The 23,031-nt window shown below is 46.2% G+C and overlaps 1 protein-coding gene across 7 annotated transcripts; it reads left to right on the top strand.

The window, feature by feature from the left end:
* Positions 1-9,970: 9,970 nt before the first annotated feature.
* On the top strand, positions 9,971-21,668 carry GSTM1 (glutathione S-transferase mu 1). 7 transcript variants are annotated; one of them, XM_024244988.3, is made up of 9 exons: positions 9,971-10,073; positions 10,482-10,570; positions 10,831-10,906; positions 11,331-11,395; positions 11,707-11,788; positions 11,887-11,987; positions 12,936-13,031; positions 13,119-13,229; positions 16,188-16,726. In XM_024244988.3, exons 2-9 carry the CDS (start codon positions 10,535-10,537, stop codon positions 16,275-16,277), a joined length of 657 nt encoding a protein of 218 aa, XP_024100756.2. In that variant the 5' UTR covers positions 9,971-10,073; positions 10,482-10,534; the 3' UTR covers positions 16,278-16,726.
* Positions 21,669-23,031: the final 1,363 nt, after the last annotated feature.

The following is a 23,031-nucleotide window of genomic DNA, read 5'->3' as shown; positions in this document are numbered from 1 at the left end:
CAGGGCCTGGGAGGCCTCATAACCATGGCAGAAGGCGAATGAGGAGCAAAGTCACGTCTTACATGGCAGCAGGCAAGAGGGCCTGTGCAGGGGAGCTCCCACTTATAAAACCATCAGATCTTGTGAGATTATTCAGTACCATGAGAACAGTATGGGGGAAACTGCCCCCACGATTCAGTTTTGTCCACCTGGCCCCCACCCTTGACACCTGGGGATTATTACAATTCAAGGTAAGATGTGGGTGGGGACAAAGCCAAACCATATCAGCTGGGGATAGAATTCTATGATGAAAACCTTCAGACCTCTAATAGATTTACTCACTCTTTTCTAGAATTGAGCATTTCTGGTGAGTAGGTGGATGCCAGTTCTGACTGCATCCTTCGCTTTTTAAAAATTGTCATTATTGTTATTATTTTGAGAGGGAGTATTACTCTGTTACCCAGGCTGGAGTGCAGTGGTGTGATCTCGTCTCACTGCAACCTCCCCTTCCCAGGTTCAAACGATTCTCCTTCCTCAGCCTCCCGAGTAGCTGGGACTACAGGCGTGCACCACTGTGCCCAGCTAATTTTTGTATTTTTTGTTTTAGAGACGGGTTTTGACCATGTTGGCCAGGCTGGTCTCGAACTCCTGACCTTGTGATCCACCCACCTCGGCTTCCCAAAGTGCTGGAATTACATGCGCAAGCCACTGCGCCTGGCTGTATCGTTTGCTTTTTTACTTAAGCTTTTTCTGTTTGTCATTCTGAGGTCTATAATTCCAAAGGCTGCTTGGGGATCTATAGGTTGATCTCTTCCTGACTCACATCCTTGCAGGAACATTCTAAGCATAGGCTTCCTCCACCCTGACAGCAATCTGCATTGCCTCTTCTTGAAGTAATTTAAAATCTCACTGGAGAGTGAACTGCTTCAGAGTAAGATTCTCATAGCTTAGCAGTTCCCAAGCTGTGATACCAGAAATAGTTGTTGAGTCTGTGGGTCAGGTATTCACGCAAGGCTCAGCAGGGAGATCTTGTTACAAATCAACAAAGGTCTCTTCTCCAAAAACTATATATCCAAAAATACAACTCATTAAAAAATGAGTCAGAGTTTCAACAAGCATTTCCCAAAAGTGAATATCCAAATGGCCAATAAGCTCATGAGAAGGTGCTCAACATCATTAGACAGCAGAAAGTTAAAAACCCATAAGATCCTACTGTATCCTCACTAGAATGGCTGACATTGAAAGGACTGACAATTATTGGTGATTTATGGAGTAACTGGAACTGTCATGCATTGCTGGTGGGAAAGCCACTTTGGAATACTGGCAGTGTCAACTAGAGCTAAACATACATCTACCCAGAACCCAGAAATCCCGCCCTACAGGAATGAGTCCTAGTGGATTCCAAGAACCTGGTATAATGATGCCAAAAGCAGCTTTACTTTAAATAGCCAATAACTGAAAACAATCCAAATTCCATGAACAAATAAACTGTGGTTTATCAACATAATTCCATCATTCGTATAATGGAATACTTACTCTGCTATAATGAAAATAAACGTGCTAACGCTATGTGCGAAAACATGGATGGGTCTCACAGACGTGTTGAGTAAAAGGATCCAGACAGGAGAAAGGACACACAATCTCATTCTACTTACACGAAAATCAGGAGAAGGAAATGAGTCCATGGTATCAGAGGTCAGATGATTGGTGACCTTGGTGAGAACTGGAAGGTTGCCTATTGAAGGGCCCTGGTGGAGTGCTGTAAGTTTTCTTTCTTTAGCTGGGAGGTGATTCCAGAAGAGTATACAAGTGGAAAAGCCCACAGAGTAGCACACTTAAGGCCTGTGCACTGTATGTATCTTACACTTCAATGAAAAGCATGCATTAAGGCCTGTGCACTGTATGTGTATTACACTTCAGTGAAAAGCATGCACATTATTTGTGTGCTTGTGTTTGTTTCCCTCTTAAGATATCAACGTCATAAGGGCATGTGTTTTTGTCTCTTCTTGTTCACTGATGTAACAGGCGTTTGCATATCACCTAGGACAGTCCCTGAGCATAGTAGGTGCTCACTGAATAATTATTAAGCAAATTATAGGTTCATCTTAATGGTGTCATTTCAAATTCTCTGTAGATTTTTATTCATGCCTACTTCTTCGGATAGGTGAGACTGGTGTGCGTGTATACTCTTAGATTCTACAGTTTTTTCTCTTTAACATTTTACTTCTTTTTTTTGAGACAGAGTCTCACTCTGTTGCCCAGGCTGGAGCACAATGGCACAGTCTCAGCTCACTGCAACCTCCGCCTCCTGGGTTCAAGCGATTCTCGTGCCTCAGCCTCCTGAGTAGCTGGGACTACAGGCATACACCTGGCTAATTTTTGTATTTTTAGTAGAGATGAGATTTTGCCATGATGGCCAGGCTGGTCTCGAACTCCGGGCCTCAAGTTATCCACCCACTTCTACCCCTCAAAGTGCTGGGATTACAGGTGTGAGCCACCATGCCTGGCCTAACATTTTACTTAAAAATCTGTATATGGGCTGGGCGCAGTGGCTCATGAGTGTGATCCCAGCACTTTGGGAGGCCGAGGGGGCAGATCACGAGGTCAGGAGATCGAGAACATCCTGGCTAACATGGTGAGACCACATCTCTACTAAAAATACAAAAATTAGCCAGGTGTGGTGGAGCTTGCCTGTAGTCCCAGCTACTCAGGCGGCTGAGGCAGGACAATCGCTTGAACCCAGGAGGTGGAGGCTGCAGTGAGCCGAGATCATGCCACTCCTCTCCAGCCTGGACAACAGAACAAGACTCTGTCTCAAAAAAAAAAAAAAAAAAAAACAACTATACATGTTGGCAGTCTATATGCATGCCTACTTCTAATATTGATGGCTATCTCACATTAGTTCCTGTGGATAAACTATATTTTTCCTAGTCATTCTTATGCTATGGCATATGTAGATTTTTATAATTTATTTATTTGTTTTTAGAGCAGGGTGATCATGTTTCAACTAATTCTTTCCCGTTTTTGGTTACTTTGAGTAGATCCCCAAAGCACTTACTACAAGGTAAAGGTTGAGACTGGTTTAATCGTATTACAACAGATAATTTGATTGCTCTCCAGAGACAATAACTTAATTTATGGTGCCACCAGCAAGGTACACGGATCATTCTGCACTATTTTAGACACTTAGGAGATTGCAATTTCATCTTATGATTTTTTTTAAAATAAGAACACCTTCACATTTTCTGGCTGGGCGTGGTGGCTCATGCCTGTAATCCCAGCACTTTGGGAGGCCGAGGCGGGTGGATCACTTGAGATCAGGAGTTTGAGACCAGCCTAGCCAATATAGTGAAACCCTGTCTCTACTAAAAATACAAAAATTAGCTGGGCATGGTGGTGGGCACCTGTAATCCCAGCTATTCAGGAGGCTGAGGCACAAGAATGCTTCAATCTGGGAGGCAGAGGTTGCAGTGAGCCAAGATCGTGCCATTGTACACTGCACTGCAGCTTGGGGGACAGAGTGAGATTCCATCTCAAAAAAAGAAAAAAAGAATACCTTCAAGTTTTCTACCTTCACCTTTTTTGTTTATTGGTTGTGCATGTTTCTGCCAATGAATCACAGTTTATGAATCTACTTGTTCGTGAATCTCCTGTATAAAACTCTCTACCCATTCTCTACCAGTGGCGTAGTCAACTCCTGGAGAAAGGTTAAAGAACGATCTTGTGGCAGTCAAGGCTTTTTCTCCCACAGGCACAATGTAATTACTTGTGATTTTGTTCTTGGTTTCCTGTGGCATAATGTGATGGTTAGTTTTCTGCGTCAACTTGACTGTGCTAAGGGATGCTCAGATGGCTGGTAAAATTATTGTGTTTGAGAGGGTGTTTCCAGAAGTGATTCACCTTTGAATCAGAAGACTGAGCCAAGATTTCTCTCAGCAAATGAAGGAGGCATCCACCAAACTGTCAGGGCCCAGAGAGGAGAAAAAGACATAGGAAGGGTGCATTTGCTATCTCTGACTTGGACATCCATCTCTGCCTATCATGGGACATCCACACTCCTGGTTCTCTGGCCTTCAGACTTGATCAGTGACTAACACCATCGCCTCCCACCCCCACCTTTGTTCTGAGGCCTTTAGACTCACACTGAATGATACCGCTGGCCTTTCCCGCTTCTCTGTCCTGCAGCCAGCTTATCATGGGACTTCACTCCAAAATTGTATGAGCCAATTCCCGTAAGAGATACATAAATTTATAAATAAACACAGAAATTTCCTACAGGTTTATCTTAGTGGCGTCACTTCAAATTTTGAAGAAACTTGACTAGTACACATAGCAAAAAAAAAAAAAAAAAAAAAAAAAAATACACAAGTGGGTCACCATCATCAATAAGTAAGTTTTAGAAAATCAAACACAAGATAAAATGCTGCAGCATATCTATTACCTGGGTTTTTTTTCTATATGGAAAGCATTGCCTGAGATGCCTTGCAGTAAACTCCAAGGAGATTTTGAGGGAAGATATTCTCTTTTCTCCTGGTAAATTTCTCTCTTGATGATCATTGTTTTAAAGTCTCCAAAGATGAAAACATCTGCTTGCATATTTTGCTGATTCATTTTGGGTGAAGGTCTCTGGCAGGCTTGGAAGGGTGGGTGAACAGTGGGAAGGGGGCTGCCTCTGGTGACTAGCATCACTCATATCCATGTCTGTGGCCGTCATCAAGGTGCTTATTATATATTCGACTTTTGGCCACCCCTCCGGGGGTGTTAAATGCAGGGAGGGTCTAGTCAAGCCATTATAAGTTGGCAGTGACTTGTAGCAACTTTCTACACACCCTTCGCAGTCAGGGTGGATACCTTTTGAAAATAAGTTCAGTTCATCCTGCCTAACTTTGCCCCAGCAGCTCTAAAAGAATTACCCCATGGTGCTGGGCTCAGGCTGCCTGGCTCTGGAACAATGTGCTCGGAGCTGCAGGGGAGGCCTGCTGTCTGACTGGCAGAGAGAGTCCCACCACTCCCTACCCTGTACCCTGGAAGACCAGGCTGCCCAGCCTGTCCACCTGGTAGTCCATTTCCCTGCCCAATTCTCCTTCTCTCATTCGTGATGTGCAGCTTGATGCCTGCAGGGACTGCGCCAGCTGAGATTGTCTCTAGGTCCTCGCTTCTGCCAGCTGGTGTCCAGGGAAGTGGATCCTCTGGTCTGCTTCCTGCCAGCCAGAATTTCGCGGACCTTGTTTCTCCCACTGCAGCTTTTGACCCTGTCCTGAGTCATAGACTAGGGTTTCTTAAGCTCAGCCGTACAGAGATTTGGAGGCAGAATTCTTTGTTGTGGGGTGCTGTCCTGAGCATCGCAGGGTGCTTAGCACCCTACCCATCCTCTACCCAGTAATACCTTGGGCATTTCCTGGTGTTTACAATTAACAAAGTCTCCAGACAGAAGTACATGTCCCCTGAGGGGCAAAATCACCTTCACTTGAATCACATCCAGTGGTGTGTTGGATGGATACTAGCACTAAAAAAAACAAGAATAAAAAGAATCATAATATAACTCATGTAGTTAAGTCCTTATTGATGCAACATTTATTTAAGTTAATAATATAAATATTATTAATACTTATTAATAATATATGTATATGTAATTTTTTTTTACCTTTTATATTGATCTAGTGTCAGAGTTTGAGAAATTTGTAGAAAGATTAGAAACGACTCTGATTACCCTAGATACTAATGTTTCCACACGGGCTTTCTGCCCCCCACAGTACCCTCTGCCCCTCCTTCTCCTGCCCCCGCCTTTCTGTCTCTCTCCCCCCCAGCAAGCTCTCTATGAGCACAACTCCAATTACAAGAAAAACACCATTTTCTTTTCTCTGAGGTAGCATTCCTGACGTTTGGATTCAGGCTGATAAGTGACAGTGATTTATAATCATCCTTGCCCGTGTTGTCCTTCCCACGTTAGGTCATGTCTGTAGTTTATGACAATCTGTGTCATCCATGCCATTTTCAAAATATTTGAAAACATATCCAGCCTAATGCTGAGGATGAAATGCCCTTTTGTGTTGTTGTTTTTCTTTATCACGCTTTTATTACTTCATTCAGAATCTTTAACTCTTAACATGTTTTGGCCTGTTTGTGTTTCTTCCACTTGGTGGTAACATCAATTAACAGAGTTTAGAAAAAATATTTCCCTAATTTAAAAAATCACTTGTACTACGTCTTCTTTCTTAGTTCTGATTTGTATTAACTTGTAATTTTATTTTTTGTTTTTGTTGTACTAATGCTTTCTTAATTAGCTAACTTTTAAGAGAATAAACTATTATGTATAACAAGCAAATTGGTTATAGTTTCAATATTTTTCTTAAGGTAACTTCTTGCTTCCACTTCTTTTTCCATCTCTAACTTTGTGCCCGTTCTACTTTCTTGAAATTCTAGTTTATTTGCCTTATTTTTGGTATCACAGGCATGTTGGAAAAATGTTTTCTCAATTCAAATTTGGTAGCATCTTCAAATGGTGATTTTTATTTTCTTTTCAGATTGAAGAAAAGATTCTCTATATTTTGGATTTCCTAAGTTTACCCAAGAGACTTTAATACATTTCCATGAAGTAGGATACATTTTATTTTGTCTGTCAGTGTTTGTTTCTAATAGATTGGTTTTCAAAATTCTGACAACATTTTAGGTAGATTTTCTGTTAATTTGCCTTGAGAATGTAAGAATGTTGTCAGAAGAGACAGAAGGAATTATGAAATCCAGTCCAGAGGTCCCATTCCAGGCCCTTGGTAAAATGGGACCCAGCGCATTTTGACTGTCTGGCACAGTGTTGTTTTAAAAATTAGAACTTGTCCACCTTTTGCAGTTCGGACAGCACATACAAATCCAGAAGTCCTGGCCCTATCGGGACTGAAGTTTGTGTGGTGACAACTGGCTACAACCCCTTCCTTCAGAACACTTGCTGCTTCCCTCATCCCTGCTGCTCCCGATCCCCGTCCACAGACCCACTCCCCCGCTGGTGTGATCCTCGTGGCCACTGTGGCCCCTACTTTGGGGATCCTGCTGGTCCAGTCCTTCCCGCCTTCCGCAGAGCCGTACTCCTCCTTCTGAAGGAGCCACCTGGGGCCTGGGCCCCGTCTTCCTGGCTCTTCAGAGTCCTTGCAACAGCAGGCACTGCTTCTCTCTCCTGCACTCAACCCCTCTCCCACTCCACTGCCTCTCAGTGTGCAAAAACACTAAGAAGTGTCCCGTATTTTCAAAATCTCTCTCCTGAAGTTCCCACCTGATATGTAGTTGGAGATGGGCAAAGTACAGTGTCCTTGAAGCATCATTTTATTCATAGTGCCTGAAATGTGGTAGGATCTCAACAACTGTTGTTTCAATAAAGGAATGACCAAATATATTAATACTGTAAAAAGTAAAGTAGAGGTTCCTCTTCAAAGAGACTTTCCTCCCCATCTAATTAAAAATAAATCATAACTTCTCTTAGAAGCAAAATTTATTCAAAGGCTTGTGGTAACATTCTGAAATATCTGCTAGCTGTAATAAAGAAATTAATGTACTTTATGTTCTTAGCTCCCACAATTTAGCCTAAATACTTACCCTGGCATGCTTATACTGATCCAAACAAGCATTAGGTCATAGCCTGTTCCTCTTCCTTATTTGAAGGTGTTTTTACCGTTCTCAGCATTCCACAAGTGACTTCCCCCTTCCTTTGTTCTCCTCTGCCTTTGCCTCTTTTAAAAAGTTCTAAGTTGCTAGCAAATTGGGACAAATACAGAATGTGAGATCCTGTTCCAGCCAATGGAAACCGGACACTGTAGTAGGGTGGACACGTCAAGTTATAAATGACCCTGTCTCCTTTGTTCAGTATACTCTTGTGGCAAAACTGCTGGTGATTGTGCCCTTTTTGCAGAACGTAAAAATGGCATTGCTGAGGAAATTAAATTTATGTTCAAGTGCCATTTCTTTATGGCACCGAGGAACAAGTATTTCAAACAATACTAATGTAACAGTACCGGTTCTATGTGTTTCAAAATTATTATTCTCATTAGTGTTAGCTTCTTTAAAAAATCATTGTTTTCAATTGGATCTAGACATTTTATCTTTCAGAGCTCAAGATGGATTAACTCAGAATCATAAACTCTTAATGCATAATGAGAAATATAATGATTCCTAGGGCCAGGCACTTGTGTCTGTGCTGGTGCTATTGCCTCAATGCAGGAAAATCTATGTAAGAATTCACTTTGAGGCCAAAACTGCTTCCTAAACATGGATACCTACCAGGTATCTGAGCTGGGAGTACTGCCCAGGTCTGGATGGGTGGGGAGTGTTTGCAACAAGGACTGTGCCTTGCCAGCCTCAGTGACACAGTGTCCAAGTGCCCCAACTTAGCAGCCACCTACTGACCACCTGATTTCTGTGGCCTAATAGGGATGTGATGAAATCTACCTGTGCCACTCAACCCCAAACCACACATTATCCAGGTGGTTTGAAACTTTTTTGATATATCGGGTTCATCCTCTGTAGTCCTAACAATGTTTTAGCTAATTTACCAAAAAAAAAAAAAAAGCAAAACTGCTTTTTTTTTTTTTTTGCAGCACAATAGCCTTGTCATTTACATTGTAAAACGATTTCTCCTTAAAGGTCTATCATCTGTTTTCATATATCCATTATTATTTGTAATATCCTTTTAAAAAAAGCAAAATCAACCCCAGGCTAACCCATTACACAACTCTTTTGAAAGTCTTCCTTCTACCTTGAAAGAAGAAAGTTGGCAGGTTGGACACTGTTCTTGTGGAGGTTGTACCATGGATCACATATCACAGTGTGACTACAAAGGCCGCTGGAGCCACCGTCTCATACTGAAGAACACACATGGGTCAGGAGCCATGTCCAGGTCTGGAATGGTGGATCTGGAGAGGGGAGGGTCCCTGCCTGTGGTCCTGTGGAGAGCCCTCAGGCTCCTCTCTGGCCGGCATCCTCTGACTTCCCTCCTCAGCAGGACAGGGTTCTGGCTTCCCTGAGGGGACAGGTTCTGTGGCAAGCCAGGTCTCACTAACACAGGGCTCCATAACAACTGTTTCAGTACTGACTGAGTGGTGAAGTTAAATATTAAAAGCTAAATAAAGCCAGTACCTTTATACAAAGGCTGGATGTAACAAAAGCCCATCAAGAGTTTTGCTTAGGCCTTTCCTGGGCCTTAAAGCATGACAAAATAACGAAGGAATTCTTAACAGGACCCATTTAGAATTAAACAAGTTTTATTGTGAGTCTGAAGAAACTCCCCAGGCCTCCACAAACAAGTTTATTGGGCGTCTGAAGAAACTCCCCAAACCTCTGTGATTTGGCAGGAGACAAGATAAGGGTAATCACCCCCCGCACCTGGACCCATTTAGATTAAGTAAATAGACTGAGGCTCCAGAGTAAGGTCCTCAGGACCCAGACCTTAGTTATAGATTAAAGAAGTTAATCACTTATGTCTTTAGAAGAATGCACACTTACTTGTAGACATATAGCTTAGAAGGTATATAAGCTCTGGAAAACTTTGTAATATTGAGTTGGTCTGGTGGTAATTTCCAGGCCTTCTCCCTGTAATGGTTGCAGAAATAAAACCTCTCTTCCTCCCCAGTTGATCTGCATCTCGTTATTGGGCCTAGAGAAATAGCAGCCCCACCCTCAGTTTGGTCCGGGAAGTTCTGCCATCCTCCCTCGCCTGCTCTCTGTGGCCACTGCACTCACTGTTGCTGTTGCTGTTTTGGTCTCTGTGAGGTTCACCTAGTGGACTGGCTGGACATTTCTAGGGGGCACCTCAGATACCTCACCAACTTGCTGGGTCTGATCCTTTAGATTCATAAATTGTGCCAAAATATGAAGTGGCTAATTTACGTAGTACTTAGCCAGATGACCGAAGGACTCAGTACCCAAAGGCCCCTAAAAGAGAACACAGACCACATTTCCTTTACTCTGGCCCATTTCCTGGGGGTCCTTCCCACACCACTGACGCTGTTCCTGTGTAGGCGGGGCTAGAGGGGAGACTAAGCCCTTGGAGTAGCTTTCGGATCAGAGGAAGTCCTGCTTTTACAGTGACAGGGGCTGAATTAAATTCCCAGGTTGGGGCCACCACTTTTTAGTCTGACCCCTGCAGCGCGAGTCTCCCAAAGCCCTTGGGAACTCGGCAGCGGAGAGAAGGCTGAGGGATTCCGCGGGGAGGGAGGAGAAGGGAGAAGAGCTTTGCTCCGTTAGGATCTGGCTGGTGTCTCAAGCGCCCAGCCAAGTCGCTGTGGACCTAGCAAGGGCTGGATGGACTCGTGGAGCCTCAGGGCGGGGTAGGGAAGCTGGCGAGGCCGAGCCCCGCCTTGGGCTTCTGGGCGCCCTGACTTCGCTCCCGGAACCCTCGGGCCTCGGAGGCGGGAGGCGCGCTCTCCGGGGCCTCCAGAATGGCGTTTTTCGGGTTGTGGCGGGCCGATGGGCGGGGTCTCAGCAAGGCCCCGCCTCTCCCCTCTCTGGCGCTCTTATAGTCTGAGCCCCTCTCGGTTGAGGCCTGTCTGCAGAATCCGCACCAACCGGCACCATGCCCATGACACTGGGATACTGGGACATCCGCGGGGTGAGCCAGGGTCCGCTGGACGGTGGGACGAGGGCGCGGGGGAGGGAAGTGCGGAGCAGCTGCGGGACGGGCTCTAGGAACCGTTCCTCTTGAGGGCGGCCCCCCTCAGAAGGGCCTGCGCATAACGCTGTGTGTGTGTTGGGGGTGGGGGCGGGTAGAGGAGGCGACGTGTACGTGCAGTGTAAACTGGGGGCGTCCCTGGTGCAGACAAAGTCAGGGACCCTCCATCTCTGACGCGACCTGCGGGCCATCTCTCCCAGCTGGCCCACGCCATTCGCCTGCTCCTGGAATACACAGACTCAAGCTATGAGGAAAAGAAGTACACAATGGGGGACGGTAATGGCACCCTCGTGTCCGGGCCCTGCCCACTCACGCTGAGTTGGCGCCAAGCAACCCATGGTGGCCACCTGTGGCTGCCTCTGCAGGCTTCCCCTGCTGGAGCTGCAGGCTGTCCCTTCCCTGAGCCCCGGTGAGGGAGCCCTCTGGCCTTGCAAGGCAGAATGCTGGGGTGCGATGCTGGGCCCCCTGTCTAACTGGGACGGGTGTCCCTCAGGGCTTGCCTAAACCCTGGAAGCCTTAGCCGTGTGGGGTCCAGAGCCCTCAGTGGGATTCTTTCTCCCTGAACCCTGGGATGTGGGACTGAGTGGTCAGATTCTAGATCCACCTGTCTCAGGGATCTTGCCACTGGCTCCTTGTGAGGATCCCCGGGAAGGAGGGCTGGGCTCTGGGGAGGTTTGTTTTCACTTCTTCCCCACCGCAGCTCCTGACTATGACAGAAGCCAGTGGCTGAATGAAAAATTCAAGCTGGGCCTGGACTTTCCCAATGTAGGTGCAGGGGAAGGGGCGGTTTTGGGGGGAAATTGCGTCGTGTCTCTGACTGCATCTCCTCTCCCCAGCTTAGAGGTGTTAAGATCAGGAGTCTTCTGCCCGATTCCTCTCACTCCTGGCTGTCTAAACAGTCCTTCCATGATGTTCTGTGTCCAACCGCATTCGTTCATGTGACAGTATTTCTATCTCAGGCCTGCCATGAGCAGGCACAGTGAGTGTCCGGTCTCCTCTCTGCCCTTGCTTATGAGAAGGGGATGCTGGGGAGCCTGGTGGCCCAACTGAGCTTCCCCGGTTACCCATTCATCCAGCTGCCCTACTTGATTGATGGGGCTCACAAGATCACCCAGAGCAATGCCATCCTGCGCTACATTGCCCGCAAGCACAACCTGTGTGAGTGTGAGTGGCCGCAATGTGTGGGGGGAAGGTGGCCTCCTCCTTGGCTGGATTGGGGTGTGATGCTCAGAGTGTCTGTGTTTTGTGGGTGGTAGGTGGGGAGACAGAAGAGGAGAAGATTCGTGTGGACATTTTGGAGAACCAGACCATGGACAACCATATGCAGCTGGGCATGATCTGCTACAACCCAGAATTTGTGAGTGTCCCCAGTGAGCTGCACCTGGCAGAGTTTGGATTTGGGGCCAGGACTCTTGCATTCCTGCACACACTGGTCTTAAGTCCTTGGTACCACTCATCCTGCAAGTGCTTTCCCATACTATCAACAGTTATTCTCATGACTCCAATGTCATGTCAACAAAAGCAGAAGCAATTCCCACCAACCTTAGGACACGATCCAGGCATCCCAGGGTAGCAATTCAATTGCTAGATGGTAAAATTTGTGTTCAGAATCTCCTTCATCTCCTCTGGACTCTGGCCTCTGTCATGTGTCATTTCTGTCAGCAGGTTCACATCACCTACCTGCTCCTAGAATATACAGACTCAAGTAGAAGACCGAGGAATGTAATGGCACCCTTGAATTGCATCTTCTCCTCGACAGTTTTCCAAGTGCTGTCATTGACATGCACAAGGATCTGCGCATTTTCATAACAGACAGCTCAGAGGCAGCCAGAGGGCCTTTATACCTCTCCCTCCTTCCTTTCAACTTGAACTTCTCATCTCCCTGGAAACTAGTCAATGTTCATTGTTTTCTTCTGCCACCCCATTAGAAGGAACTTTCTACTTTCCCTGAGCTCTCTTAGTTCTTTGCATCCTTGATTCTGCCTGTGTCTGGGTCCAGAGGCTGCCAGGTGCTCGGGCGCCCCTGGGGCTGACCCAGAGGCTATTGGGACGTCAGTGAGGACAGATTCAGGGACAGCATCTCATTCCTGTCTGCCTTCTGATCACTTTAGATAGGGTCTGGCACTCAGTCAGAGTCTAATAAATGCTGATGTATCCAACTGAGGCCTGGGCACTGCCCCAGTTCCAGCTGTGGGAAAGATTGCTACTTGCCCGTGGCCAGCCTGGGCCGTCCACAGCCCTGGGGAGGCCACGTCTGTGCAGGGAGCTTTTGTGTAAGGGTGGTGACAGCTGTTTTCTGCCTCAGGAGAAACTGAAGCCAAAGTACTTGGAGGAACTCCCTGAAAAGCTAAAGCTCTACTCAGAGTTTCTGGGGAAGCAGCCATGGTTTGCAGGAAACAAGGTAAAGGAGGAGTGATATGGGGAATGAGATCTGTTTTTCTTCACGTGTTATGGAGGTTCCAGCCCACATATTCTTGGCCTTCTGCAGATCACTTTTGCAGATTTCCTCGTATATGATGTACTTGACCTCCACCGTATATTTGAGCCCAAGTGCTTGGACGCCTTCCCAAACCTGAAGGACTTCATCTCCCGCTTTGAGGTGATGCCCCCATCTTCCTTTCTCTTTGATGCCCCTTGTTCCTTTCCCTCCTTTCAGATGCTTTCCCAGTCCTGGAGCTACACATATAATAACTCGCACTTATTGACTACTGGCTTCATGCCACCAACCGTGCCCAGCACATTATACCTATTGTGTGGAATTTGAATTTTATACCATTCCTACAGGGCGACAGAATTATCTTGCCCATTTTAGAGATAAGGAAACTGAGAATGAGAGGGTCAGTCCTTTGCTCAGGGTCCCAGAGCCAGTGGAGGCTGTGCTGGGCTCCCTGTGAGCCTCTGTATCTATGGGGGGCAGTTAGCGTTCTCCCATTTGTGACAAAAGAAAAAGCCTTAGGCTTCTCCTAGCCTGGGTTTCACAGCCCAGGACACTTTGGAAGAGGCAGAGAACTTCATGACCACGGATGGAGCGGCAATAGTCGGTGGCATTGATGTCTAGTACTAAACCCACGGGCAATATTCATAGCTACCTCCAGAAGCTTTGTATGATTGGACCCCCATGTGGGGAATTCTGAGAGCCAGGGCTGTGGCTGGAGCTGGATTAGGGTACATATGTGGGTGCCCCTGTTGAAGGAGTTAATGTTGAAATGCCCAGTGCTGGGGCACTTTCTTACTCTACCACTCTTCCTTTTTTTTTTTGAGACGGAGACTTGCTCTGTCGCCAGGCTGGAGTGCAATGGAGTGATCTTGGCTTATTGTAACCTCCTCCACCTCCTGGGTTCAAGCGATTCTCCTGCCTCAGCCTCCCGAGTAGCTGGGATTACAGGTGTGCACCACCATGTCTGGCTAATTTTTGTATTTTTAGTAGAGACGGGGTTTTACCATGTTGGCCAGGCTGGTCTTGAACTCCTGACCTCAGGTGACCTGCCTGTTTTGGCCTCTCTAAGTGCCGGGATTACAGGCATGAGCCACTCCTCTTCCTCTCTTTTTTCCCTCCAATGTTCCACGTGTACCCACTGTGAGATGAGTACCATGCTGATTTTACTCCTCTTCACTAATCTCCTCTGTATGAGGCAGGGAGTGAAGCACAGTGGGAGATGCATAGATGACCACCCCATCCTGGAAATGAGTGCAGTGAGAGGCCTGCAGGCAGAGCAGCCTGTGAAGTGTGTGTGGCACCATCTGGGTACTGTGCCCGGGGCCTGCCCCTCACTCATGGGGAACCATCCCTCACCCGTGCTGAATTTGTTTGAGAGCAGCAAATCCTACTTTAGTACAGATCTGGGAATTTGAGGCATTAGTCCAATGGGCTTCTGAGCTTAGAATCTGTTTCCCTTTCCCACTCCCCATCAAGAGATCTGCTTGCTCAGCTAGTTCCCATCAGCTTTGGTTCTGGTCCAGGCTTACTGGCCTTGGAATTATGTAAGAGGTGGTGGGAAGGGAGGGGTGGAGGAGAGCTGAGGTCTATGGCCTGTGACATGCCAGGGTCAATCAGTTTGAGAACAGGCAGTCCTGGATCTTTTTTTTTTTTTTTTTTTTTTTGAGATTGTGTCTTACCGTTGCCCAGGCAGGAGTGCAGTTGTGTGATCTCGGCTTACTGCAACCTCCGCCTCCCGGGTTCAAACAGTTCTCTGCCTCAGCCTCCCGAGTAGCTGGGATTACAAGTGTTTACCACCATGCCCAGCTAATTTTTCTATTTTTAGTAGAGATGGGCTTTCACCATGTTGGCCAGGCTGGTCTTGAACTCCTGAGCTCAGGTGATCCACCACCTCGGCTTCCCAATGTGCTGGGATTACAGGTGTGAGCCGGATGTTTTTGAATACCTTCTCTGGGCATTCAATCCTGGTAAGATTGTGTACAGCACATCTGAGTGTCACGTAGCCTGATCTGCAGCAGGGCTGGAGATGCTGTGGGTTAGGGCACAGTGAGATTTTGCTCAGGTATTAGATGGAGAACTTTAGACTTTCTGCTTTAAGGGGAATGATTAGAGCCTAGTCTCACCTTTCATTTTCTTGTACACTGCCATCCCCCATTCCACTTCCATCCAGGTTTTACTGAGACACTGGGTGTCTTCTGAGCCCCTTTGTTCTGCTGGAGGTCCCTTCTGTGTCTCTATACCCAGACAAGCCAAGAGCCTCCCTGTGGAAAAGGAGACTGTTTGTGCAGTCAAGGAGTGACAGGGCCTGGTGTGGGAAGTGGTGGGGCAGAAGAAGAAGAGTATTTGGCAGAAAGAGGCCAGAACTGGAGAGAGACAGAATCAGGCTACATTGTAGTCCTGTTCCCCTTACTAGGTATTTATTTATATATTTATATATTTATTTATTTATTTATTGAAACAGAGTCTTGCTCTGTCGCCCAGGCTGGAGTGCAGTGGCACGATCTGGGCTCACTGCAAGCTCTGCCTCCCGGATTCACACCATTCTCCTGCCTCAGCCTCCCAAGTAGCTGGGACTACAGGTGCCCGCCACCACGCCCAGCTAAGTTTTTTGTATTTTTATTAGAGACGGGGTTTCACCGTGTTAGCCAGGATGGTCTCAATCTCCCGACCTTGTGATCCGCCCGCCTCGGCCTCCCAAAGTGCTGGGATTATAGGCGTGAGCCACCGTGCCCGGCTCCCCTTACTAGGTATTTAAATGTGAGGTAGTTGCTGAACATCTGTTTCCCACATGAGAAATGGTGATAATAGATTCAGCCTTGCAGAGTAGTCAAGTGGATTTTCTAAGCTTATGTTGTAATTTCTCTTGGGTACAGATTACCGAGCACCGTGTAGAATCTTCATAAGTGTTAGCTGTTACTGTGGTACAACATTACTTAAAGGAAGTTAGAAGAGTTAACTCTGCAGATCTGGGGACCCTAAGAGGCTGTGTGATGCCTCAGCACTTGAGCCCACGTGGAAAGGCTGTGGCCAGGGCCCTGACCTGCTGTGTCTGCAGTGGGGTTGTCTCAGCCCTCATGGGCAGCTGACCTTGAGTTCTGGCCTTATTTTCCCCCCTCTCAGGGCTTGGAGAAGATCTCTGCCTACATGAAGTCCAGTCGCTTCCTCCCAAGACCTGTGTTCACAAAGATGGCTGTCTGGGGCAACAAGTAGGGCCTTGAAGGCCAGGAGGTGGGAGTGAGGAGGCCATACTCAGCCTGCTGCCCAGGCTGTGGAGCGCAGCTGAACTCTGCATCCCAGCGCTGCCTCCTCATTCCTTTCTCCTGTTTATTCCCATCTTTACCCCCAAGACTTTATTGCCCCTCTTCACTTCCCCTAAACCCCTGTCCCATGCAGGCCCTTTGAAGCCTCAGCTACCCACTTTCCTACATGAACATCCCCTCCCAACATTACCCTTCCCTGCACTAAAGCCAGCCTGACCTTCCTTCCTGTTAGTGGTTGTGTCTGCTTTGAAGGGCCTGCCTGGTCCCTCGCCTGTGGAGCTCAGCCCCGAGCTGTCCCCGCGCTGCATGAAAGAGCAGCATTGACTGGTTTACAGGCCCTGCTCCTGCAGCGTGGCCCCTGCCTTAGGCCTACCTGATGGAAGTAAAGCCTCAACCACATTTGCTGTGTGTCTTGTCTTATTTGCTCCTGGCCATCTACCCAGACTGTCTGTCTGTCTGTCACTGCCTCTTCCAAGGGACTGGCTGGTGATCCTGGCAGTGGCTGGGTTCTAAAAGATTCTGCTGGGCATAGTAAGGCACTTAGCAATTCTTGCTCCCATTTCTGAGAGACTCAGAGCAGGAAGCCCCATGAGGCACTGTGGAAAGGATGTCTCTTTTTGGGCCTGGATCTCTTGATTCCTTCATCCAGCCTTATTGAGTGCTTTCCATAATTGCACAGAGCTTGTGTCTCATTGAATCGGGACCGCAAGGGGGTGGAATCTCCATCAGAGAGAACCAGGGTCCCTTTTACCTTTTCCACTATATGACTGCATCACTTCTGTTAGGTCTCCAGGACCCAGTCTCTATTGTTTTTCTCAGGTGGCTCCCAGGTACCCTCTCCAGGCTTGCTGCACAGCTGTCATCAGGACGTTCTCTCTGGGTTTACTTCCTCTCTTTCCTGGGTACCTGTGAGAGAAATGTCTTTAGTCCTTGCATAACTGAAAGTGTCTTTACAGGCTTACTGAATACTCTGGCTGATGATTTAGTCTGTTCTCACACTGCTAATAAAGACATACCTGAGACTGGGTAATTGATAAAGGAAAGAGGTTTAGAGGTCTCACAGTTCCCCAGGGCCTGGGAGGCCTCATAACCATGGCAGAAGGCGAATGAGGAGCAAAGTCACGTCTTACATGGCAGCAGGCAAGAGGGCCTGTGCAGGGGAACTCCCACTTATAAAACCATCAGATCTTGTGAGATTATTCAGTACCATGAGAACAGTATGGGGGAAACTGCCCCCACGATTCAGTTTTGTCCACCTGGCCCCCACCCTTGACACCTGGGGATTATTACAATTCAAGGTAAGATGTGGGTGGGGACAAAGCCAAACCATATCAGCTGGGGATAGAATTCTATGATGAAAACCTTCAGACCTCTAATAGATTTACTCACTCTTTTCTAGAATTGAGCATTTCTGGTGAGTAGGTGGATGCCAGTTCTGACTGCATCCTTTGCTTTTTAAAAATTATTATTATTATTATTTTGAGAGGGAGTATTACTCTGTCACCCAGGCTGGAGTGCAGTGGTGTGATCTCGTCTCACTGCAACCTCCCCTTCCCAGGTTCAAACGATTCTCCTTCCTCAGCCTCCCTAGTAGCTGGAACTATATGCATGCACCACTGTGACCAGCTAATTTTTGTATTTTTGTTTTAGAGATGGGTTTTCACCATGTTGGCCAGGCTGATCTCGAACTCCTGACCTCGTGATCCACCCACCTAGGCCTCCCAAAGTGCTGGAATTACATGCGTGAGCCACTGCGCCTGGCTATATCGTTTGCTTTTTTACTTAAGCTTTTTCTGTTTGTCATTCTGAGGTCTATAATTCCAAAGGCTGTGTGGGGATCTACAGGTTGATCTCTTCCTGACTCACATCATTGCAGGAACATTCTAAGCATAGGCTTCCTCCACCCTGACAGCAATCCCATATCTTTATCTGCATTGCATCTTCTTGAAGTAATTTAAAATCTTACTGGAGAGTCAACTGATTCAGAGGAAGATTCTCATAGCTTAGCAGTTCCTAAGCTGTGATACCAGAAATAGTTGTTGAGTCTGTGGGTCAGGTATTCAACACAAGGCTCAGCAGGGAGCACTTGTTACAAATCAGGAAAGGTCTCTTCTCCAAAAACTATATATCCAAAAATACAACTCATTAAAAAATGAGTCAGAGTTTCAACAAGCATTTCCCAAAAGTGAATATCCAAATGGCCAATAAGCTCATGAGAAGGTGCTCAACATCATTAGACAGCAGAAAGTTAAAAACCCATAAGATCCTACTGTATCCCACTAGAATGGCTGACATTGAAAGGACTGACGATTGTTGGTGATTTATGGAGTAACTGGAACTGTCATGCATTGCTGGTGGGAAAGCCACTTTGGAATACTGGCACTGTCAACTAGAGCTAAACATACATCTACCCAGGACCCAGAAGTCCTACCCTGCAGGAATGAGTCCTAATGGATTCCAAGAACCAGGTATAATGATGCCGAAAGAAGTTTATTTTAAATAGCCAATAACTGAAAACAATCCAAATTCCATGAATACAAGAATGAACAAATGAACTGTGGTTTATCAACACAATTCCGTCATACGTATAATGGAATACTTACTCTGCTATAATGAAAATAAACGTGCTAACGCTATGTGCAAAAACATGGATGGGTCTCATAGATGTGTTGAGTAAAAGGATCCAGACAGGAGAAAGGACACACAATCTCATTCCACTTACATGAAAATCAGGAGAGGGAAATGAGTCCATGGTATCAGAGGTCAGATGATTGGTGACCTTGGTGAGAACCGGAAGGTTGCTTATTGAAGGGGCCTGGTGGAGTGCTGTAAGTTTTCTTTCTTTATCTGGGAGGTGATTCCAGAAGAGTACACAAGTGGAAAAGCCCACAGAGTAGCACACTTAAGGCCTGTGCACTGTATGTGTATTACACTTCAATGAAAAGCATGCACTTATGTCTTACATTATTTGTGAGCTTGTGTTGGTTTGCTTTCCCTCATAAGATGTCAATGTCATGAGGGCATGTGTTTTTGTCTCTTCTTGTTCACTGATGTTACAGGTGTTTGCATATCACCTAGGACAGTCCCTGAGCATAGTAGGTGCTCACTTAATAGTTATTAAGCAAATCATAGGATCATCTTAATGGTGTCATTTCAAATTCCCTTTAGATTTTTATTCATGCCTACTTCTTTGGATAGGTGAGACTGGTGTGCATGTATACTCTTAGATTCTCCAGTTTTTTCTCTTTAACATTTTACTTCTCTTTTTTTTGAGACAGAGTCTCACTCTGTTGCCCAGGCTGGAGCACAGTGGCGCAGTCTCAGCTCACTGCAACCTCCGCCTCCTGGGTTCAAGCGATTCTCGTGCCTCAGCCTCCTGAGTAGCTGGGACTACAGGCATACACCTGGCTAATTTTTGTATTTTTAGTAGAGATGAGATTTTGCCATGATGGCCAGGCTGGTCTCGAACTCCGGGCCTCAAGTTATCCACCCACTTCTACCCCTCAAAGTGCTGGGATTACAGGTGTGAGCCACCATGCCTGGCCTAACATTTTACTTAAAAATCTGTATATGGGCTGGGCGCAGTGGCTCATGAGTGTGATCCCAGCACTTTGGGAGGCCGAGGGGGCAGATCACGAGGTCAGGAGATCGAGAACATCCTGGCTAACATGGTGAGACCACATCTCTACTAAAAATACAAAAATTAGCCAGGTATGGTGGAGCTTGTCTGTAGTCCCAGCTACTCAGGCGGCTGAGGCAGGACAATCGCTTGAACCTGGGAGGTGGAGGCTTCAGTGAGCCGAGATAGTGCCACTCCTCTCCAGTCTGGGCAACAGAACAAGACTCTGTCTCAAAAAAAAAAAAAAAAAAAAAAAAAAAATCTGTTTATGTTGGCAGTCTATATGCATGCCTACTTCTAATATTGATGGCTATCTCACATTAGTTCCTGTGGATAAACTATAGTTTGCCTAGTCATTCTTATGCTATGGGGTATGTGGATTTTTCTAACTTATTTATTTGTTTTTAGAGCAGGGTGATCATGTTTCGACTAATTCCTCCCCATTTTTGTTTACTTTGAGTAGATCCCCAAAGGCAATTACTATAAGGTAAAGGGTGAGACTGGTTTAATGGTATTATAACAGATAATTTGTTTGCTCTCCAGAGAGAATAACTTAATTTATGGTGCCACCAGCAAGATATAGTACACGGACCTTTCTGCACTATTTTAGACACTTAGGAGATCACAATTTCATCTTATGATTTTTTTTTTTATAAGAACACCTTCAAATATTCTGGCTGGGCATGGTGGCTCATGCCTGTAATCCCAGCACTTTGGGAGGCCGAAGCGGGTGGATCACTTGAGGTCAGGAGTTCGAGACCAGCTTAGCCAATGTGGTGAAACCCTGTCTCTACTGAAAATACAAAAATTAGCCAGGCGTGGTGGTGGGCACCTATAATCCCAGCTATTCAGGAGGCTGAGGCACAAGAATCACTTCAACCTGGGAGGCAGAGGTTGCACTGAGCCAAGATCGTGCCATTGCACACTGCACTGCAGCTTGGGGGACAGAGTGAGATTCCACCTCAAAAAACAAAAAAAACAAAAAAAACAAAAAAAACAACCTTAAATTTTCTACCTTTACCTTTTTTGTTTATAGGTTGTGCATGTTTCTGCCAATGAATCACAGTCTATGAATCTACTTGTTCGTGAATCTCCTGTATAAAACTCTCTGTTTACCCATTCTCTACCGGTGGCTTAGTCATCTCCAGGAGAAAGATTAAAGAATGATCTTGTGGCAGTCAAGGCTTTTTCTCCCATAGGCACAATGTAATTAATTGTGATTTTGTTCTTGGTTTCCTATGGCATAATGTGATGGTTAGTTTTCTGCATCAACTTGACTGGGTTAAGGGATGCTCAGATGGCTGGTAAAAGTATTGTGTTTGTGAGGGTGTTACCAGAAGAGATTTGCCTTTGAATCAGAAGACTGAGCCAAGATTTCTCTCAGTAAATGAAGGGGGCTTCCAACAAACTGTCAAGGTCCAGAGAGAAAAAAAAACAGAGGAAGGGTGAATTTGATCTGTCTTACTGAGACTTCCATCTCCGCCTATCCTGGGACATCCACACTCCTGGTTCTCTGGCCTTCAGACTTTATCAGGGGCTAACACCATCGCCTCCCACCCCCACCTTTGTTCTGAGGCCTTTAGACTCACACTGAATGATACCGCTGGCCTTTCCCGCTTCTCTGTCCTGCAGCCAGCTGATCATGGGACTTCACCCCAAAATTGTGTGAGCCAATTCCCACAAGAGATACATAAATTTATAAATAAACACAGAAATTTCCTACAGGTTTATCTTAGTGGCATCACTTCAAATTTTGAAGAACCTTGACTAGTATACATAGCAAAAAAAAAAAAAAACAAAACAAAAAAATACACAAGTGGGTCACCATCATCAATAAGTAAGTTTTAGAACATCAAACACAAGATAAAATGCTGCAGCATATCTATTACCTGGGTTTTTTTCTATATGGAAAGCATTGTCTGAGATGCCTCGCAGTAAACTCCAAGGAGATTTTGAGGGAAGATAGTCTCTTTTCTCCTGGTAAATCTCCCTGTTGATGATCATTGTTCTAAAGTCTCCAAAGATCAAAACATCTGCTTGCACATTTTGCCGATTCATTTTAGGTGAGGGTCTCTGGCAGGCTTGGAAGGGTGGGTGAACAGTGGGAAGGGGGCTGCCTCTGGTGACTAGCATCACTGATATCCACGTCTGTGGCAGTCATCAGGTGCTTATTATATATTCAACTTTTGACCACCCCTCTGGGGGTGTTAAATGCAGGGAGGGTCTAGTCAAGCCATTACAAGTTGGCAGTGACCTGTATCAATTTTCTACACACCCTTCTCAGTCAGGGTGGACACCTTTTGAAAATAAGTTTAATTCATCCTGCCTAGCTTTGCCCCAGCAGCTCTAGAATTACCCCATGGTGCTGGGCTCAGGCTGCCTGACTCTGGAACAATGTGCTCAGAGCTGCAGGGGAGGCCTGCTGTCTGACTGGCAGAGAGAGTCCCACCACTCCCTACCCTGTACCCTGGAAGACCAGGCTGCCCAGCCTGTCCACCTAGTAGACCGTTTGCCTGCCCAGTACTCCTTCTCTCATTCCTGATGTGCAGCTTGATGCCTGCAGGGACTGCGCCAGCTGAGATTGTCTCTAGGTCCTCCCTTCTGCCAGCTGGTGTCCAGCTGCCAGCCAGAATTTCGAGGACCTTGTTTCTCCTACTGCAGCTTTTGACCCTGTCCTGGGTCATAGACTAGGGTTTCTTAAGCTCAGCCGTACAGAGATTTGGAGGGCAGAATTCTTTGCTGTGGGGCGCTGTCCTGAGCATCACAGGGTGCTCAGCACCCTACCCATCCTCTACCCACTAATACCATGGGTGCTTCCTGGTGTTTACAATTAACAAAATGTCCAGACAGACCTACATGTCCCCTGAGGGGCAAAGTCACCTTCATTTGAATCACATCCAGTGGTGTGCTGGATGGATACTAGCATTAAAAATAATAATAATAATAAAAAGATTCATAATGTAGCTCATGTAGTTAAGTCCTTTTTGATGGAACATTTATTTAAGTTAATAAGTATCATTAATACCTAATAATATGGGTGTATATATATGTAATTTTTTTGTTTACCTTTTATATTGATCTAGTG

Source organism: Pongo abelii, chromosome 1 (genome assembly GCF_028885655.2).
Source record: "Pongo abelii isolate AG06213 chromosome 1, NHGRI_mPonAbe1-v2.0_pri, whole genome shotgun sequence".
NCBI classification, from domain to species: Eukaryota; Metazoa; Chordata; class Mammalia; order Primates; family Hominidae; genus Pongo; species Pongo abelii.
This window is presented reverse-complemented; position numbering and strand designations above follow the sequence as displayed.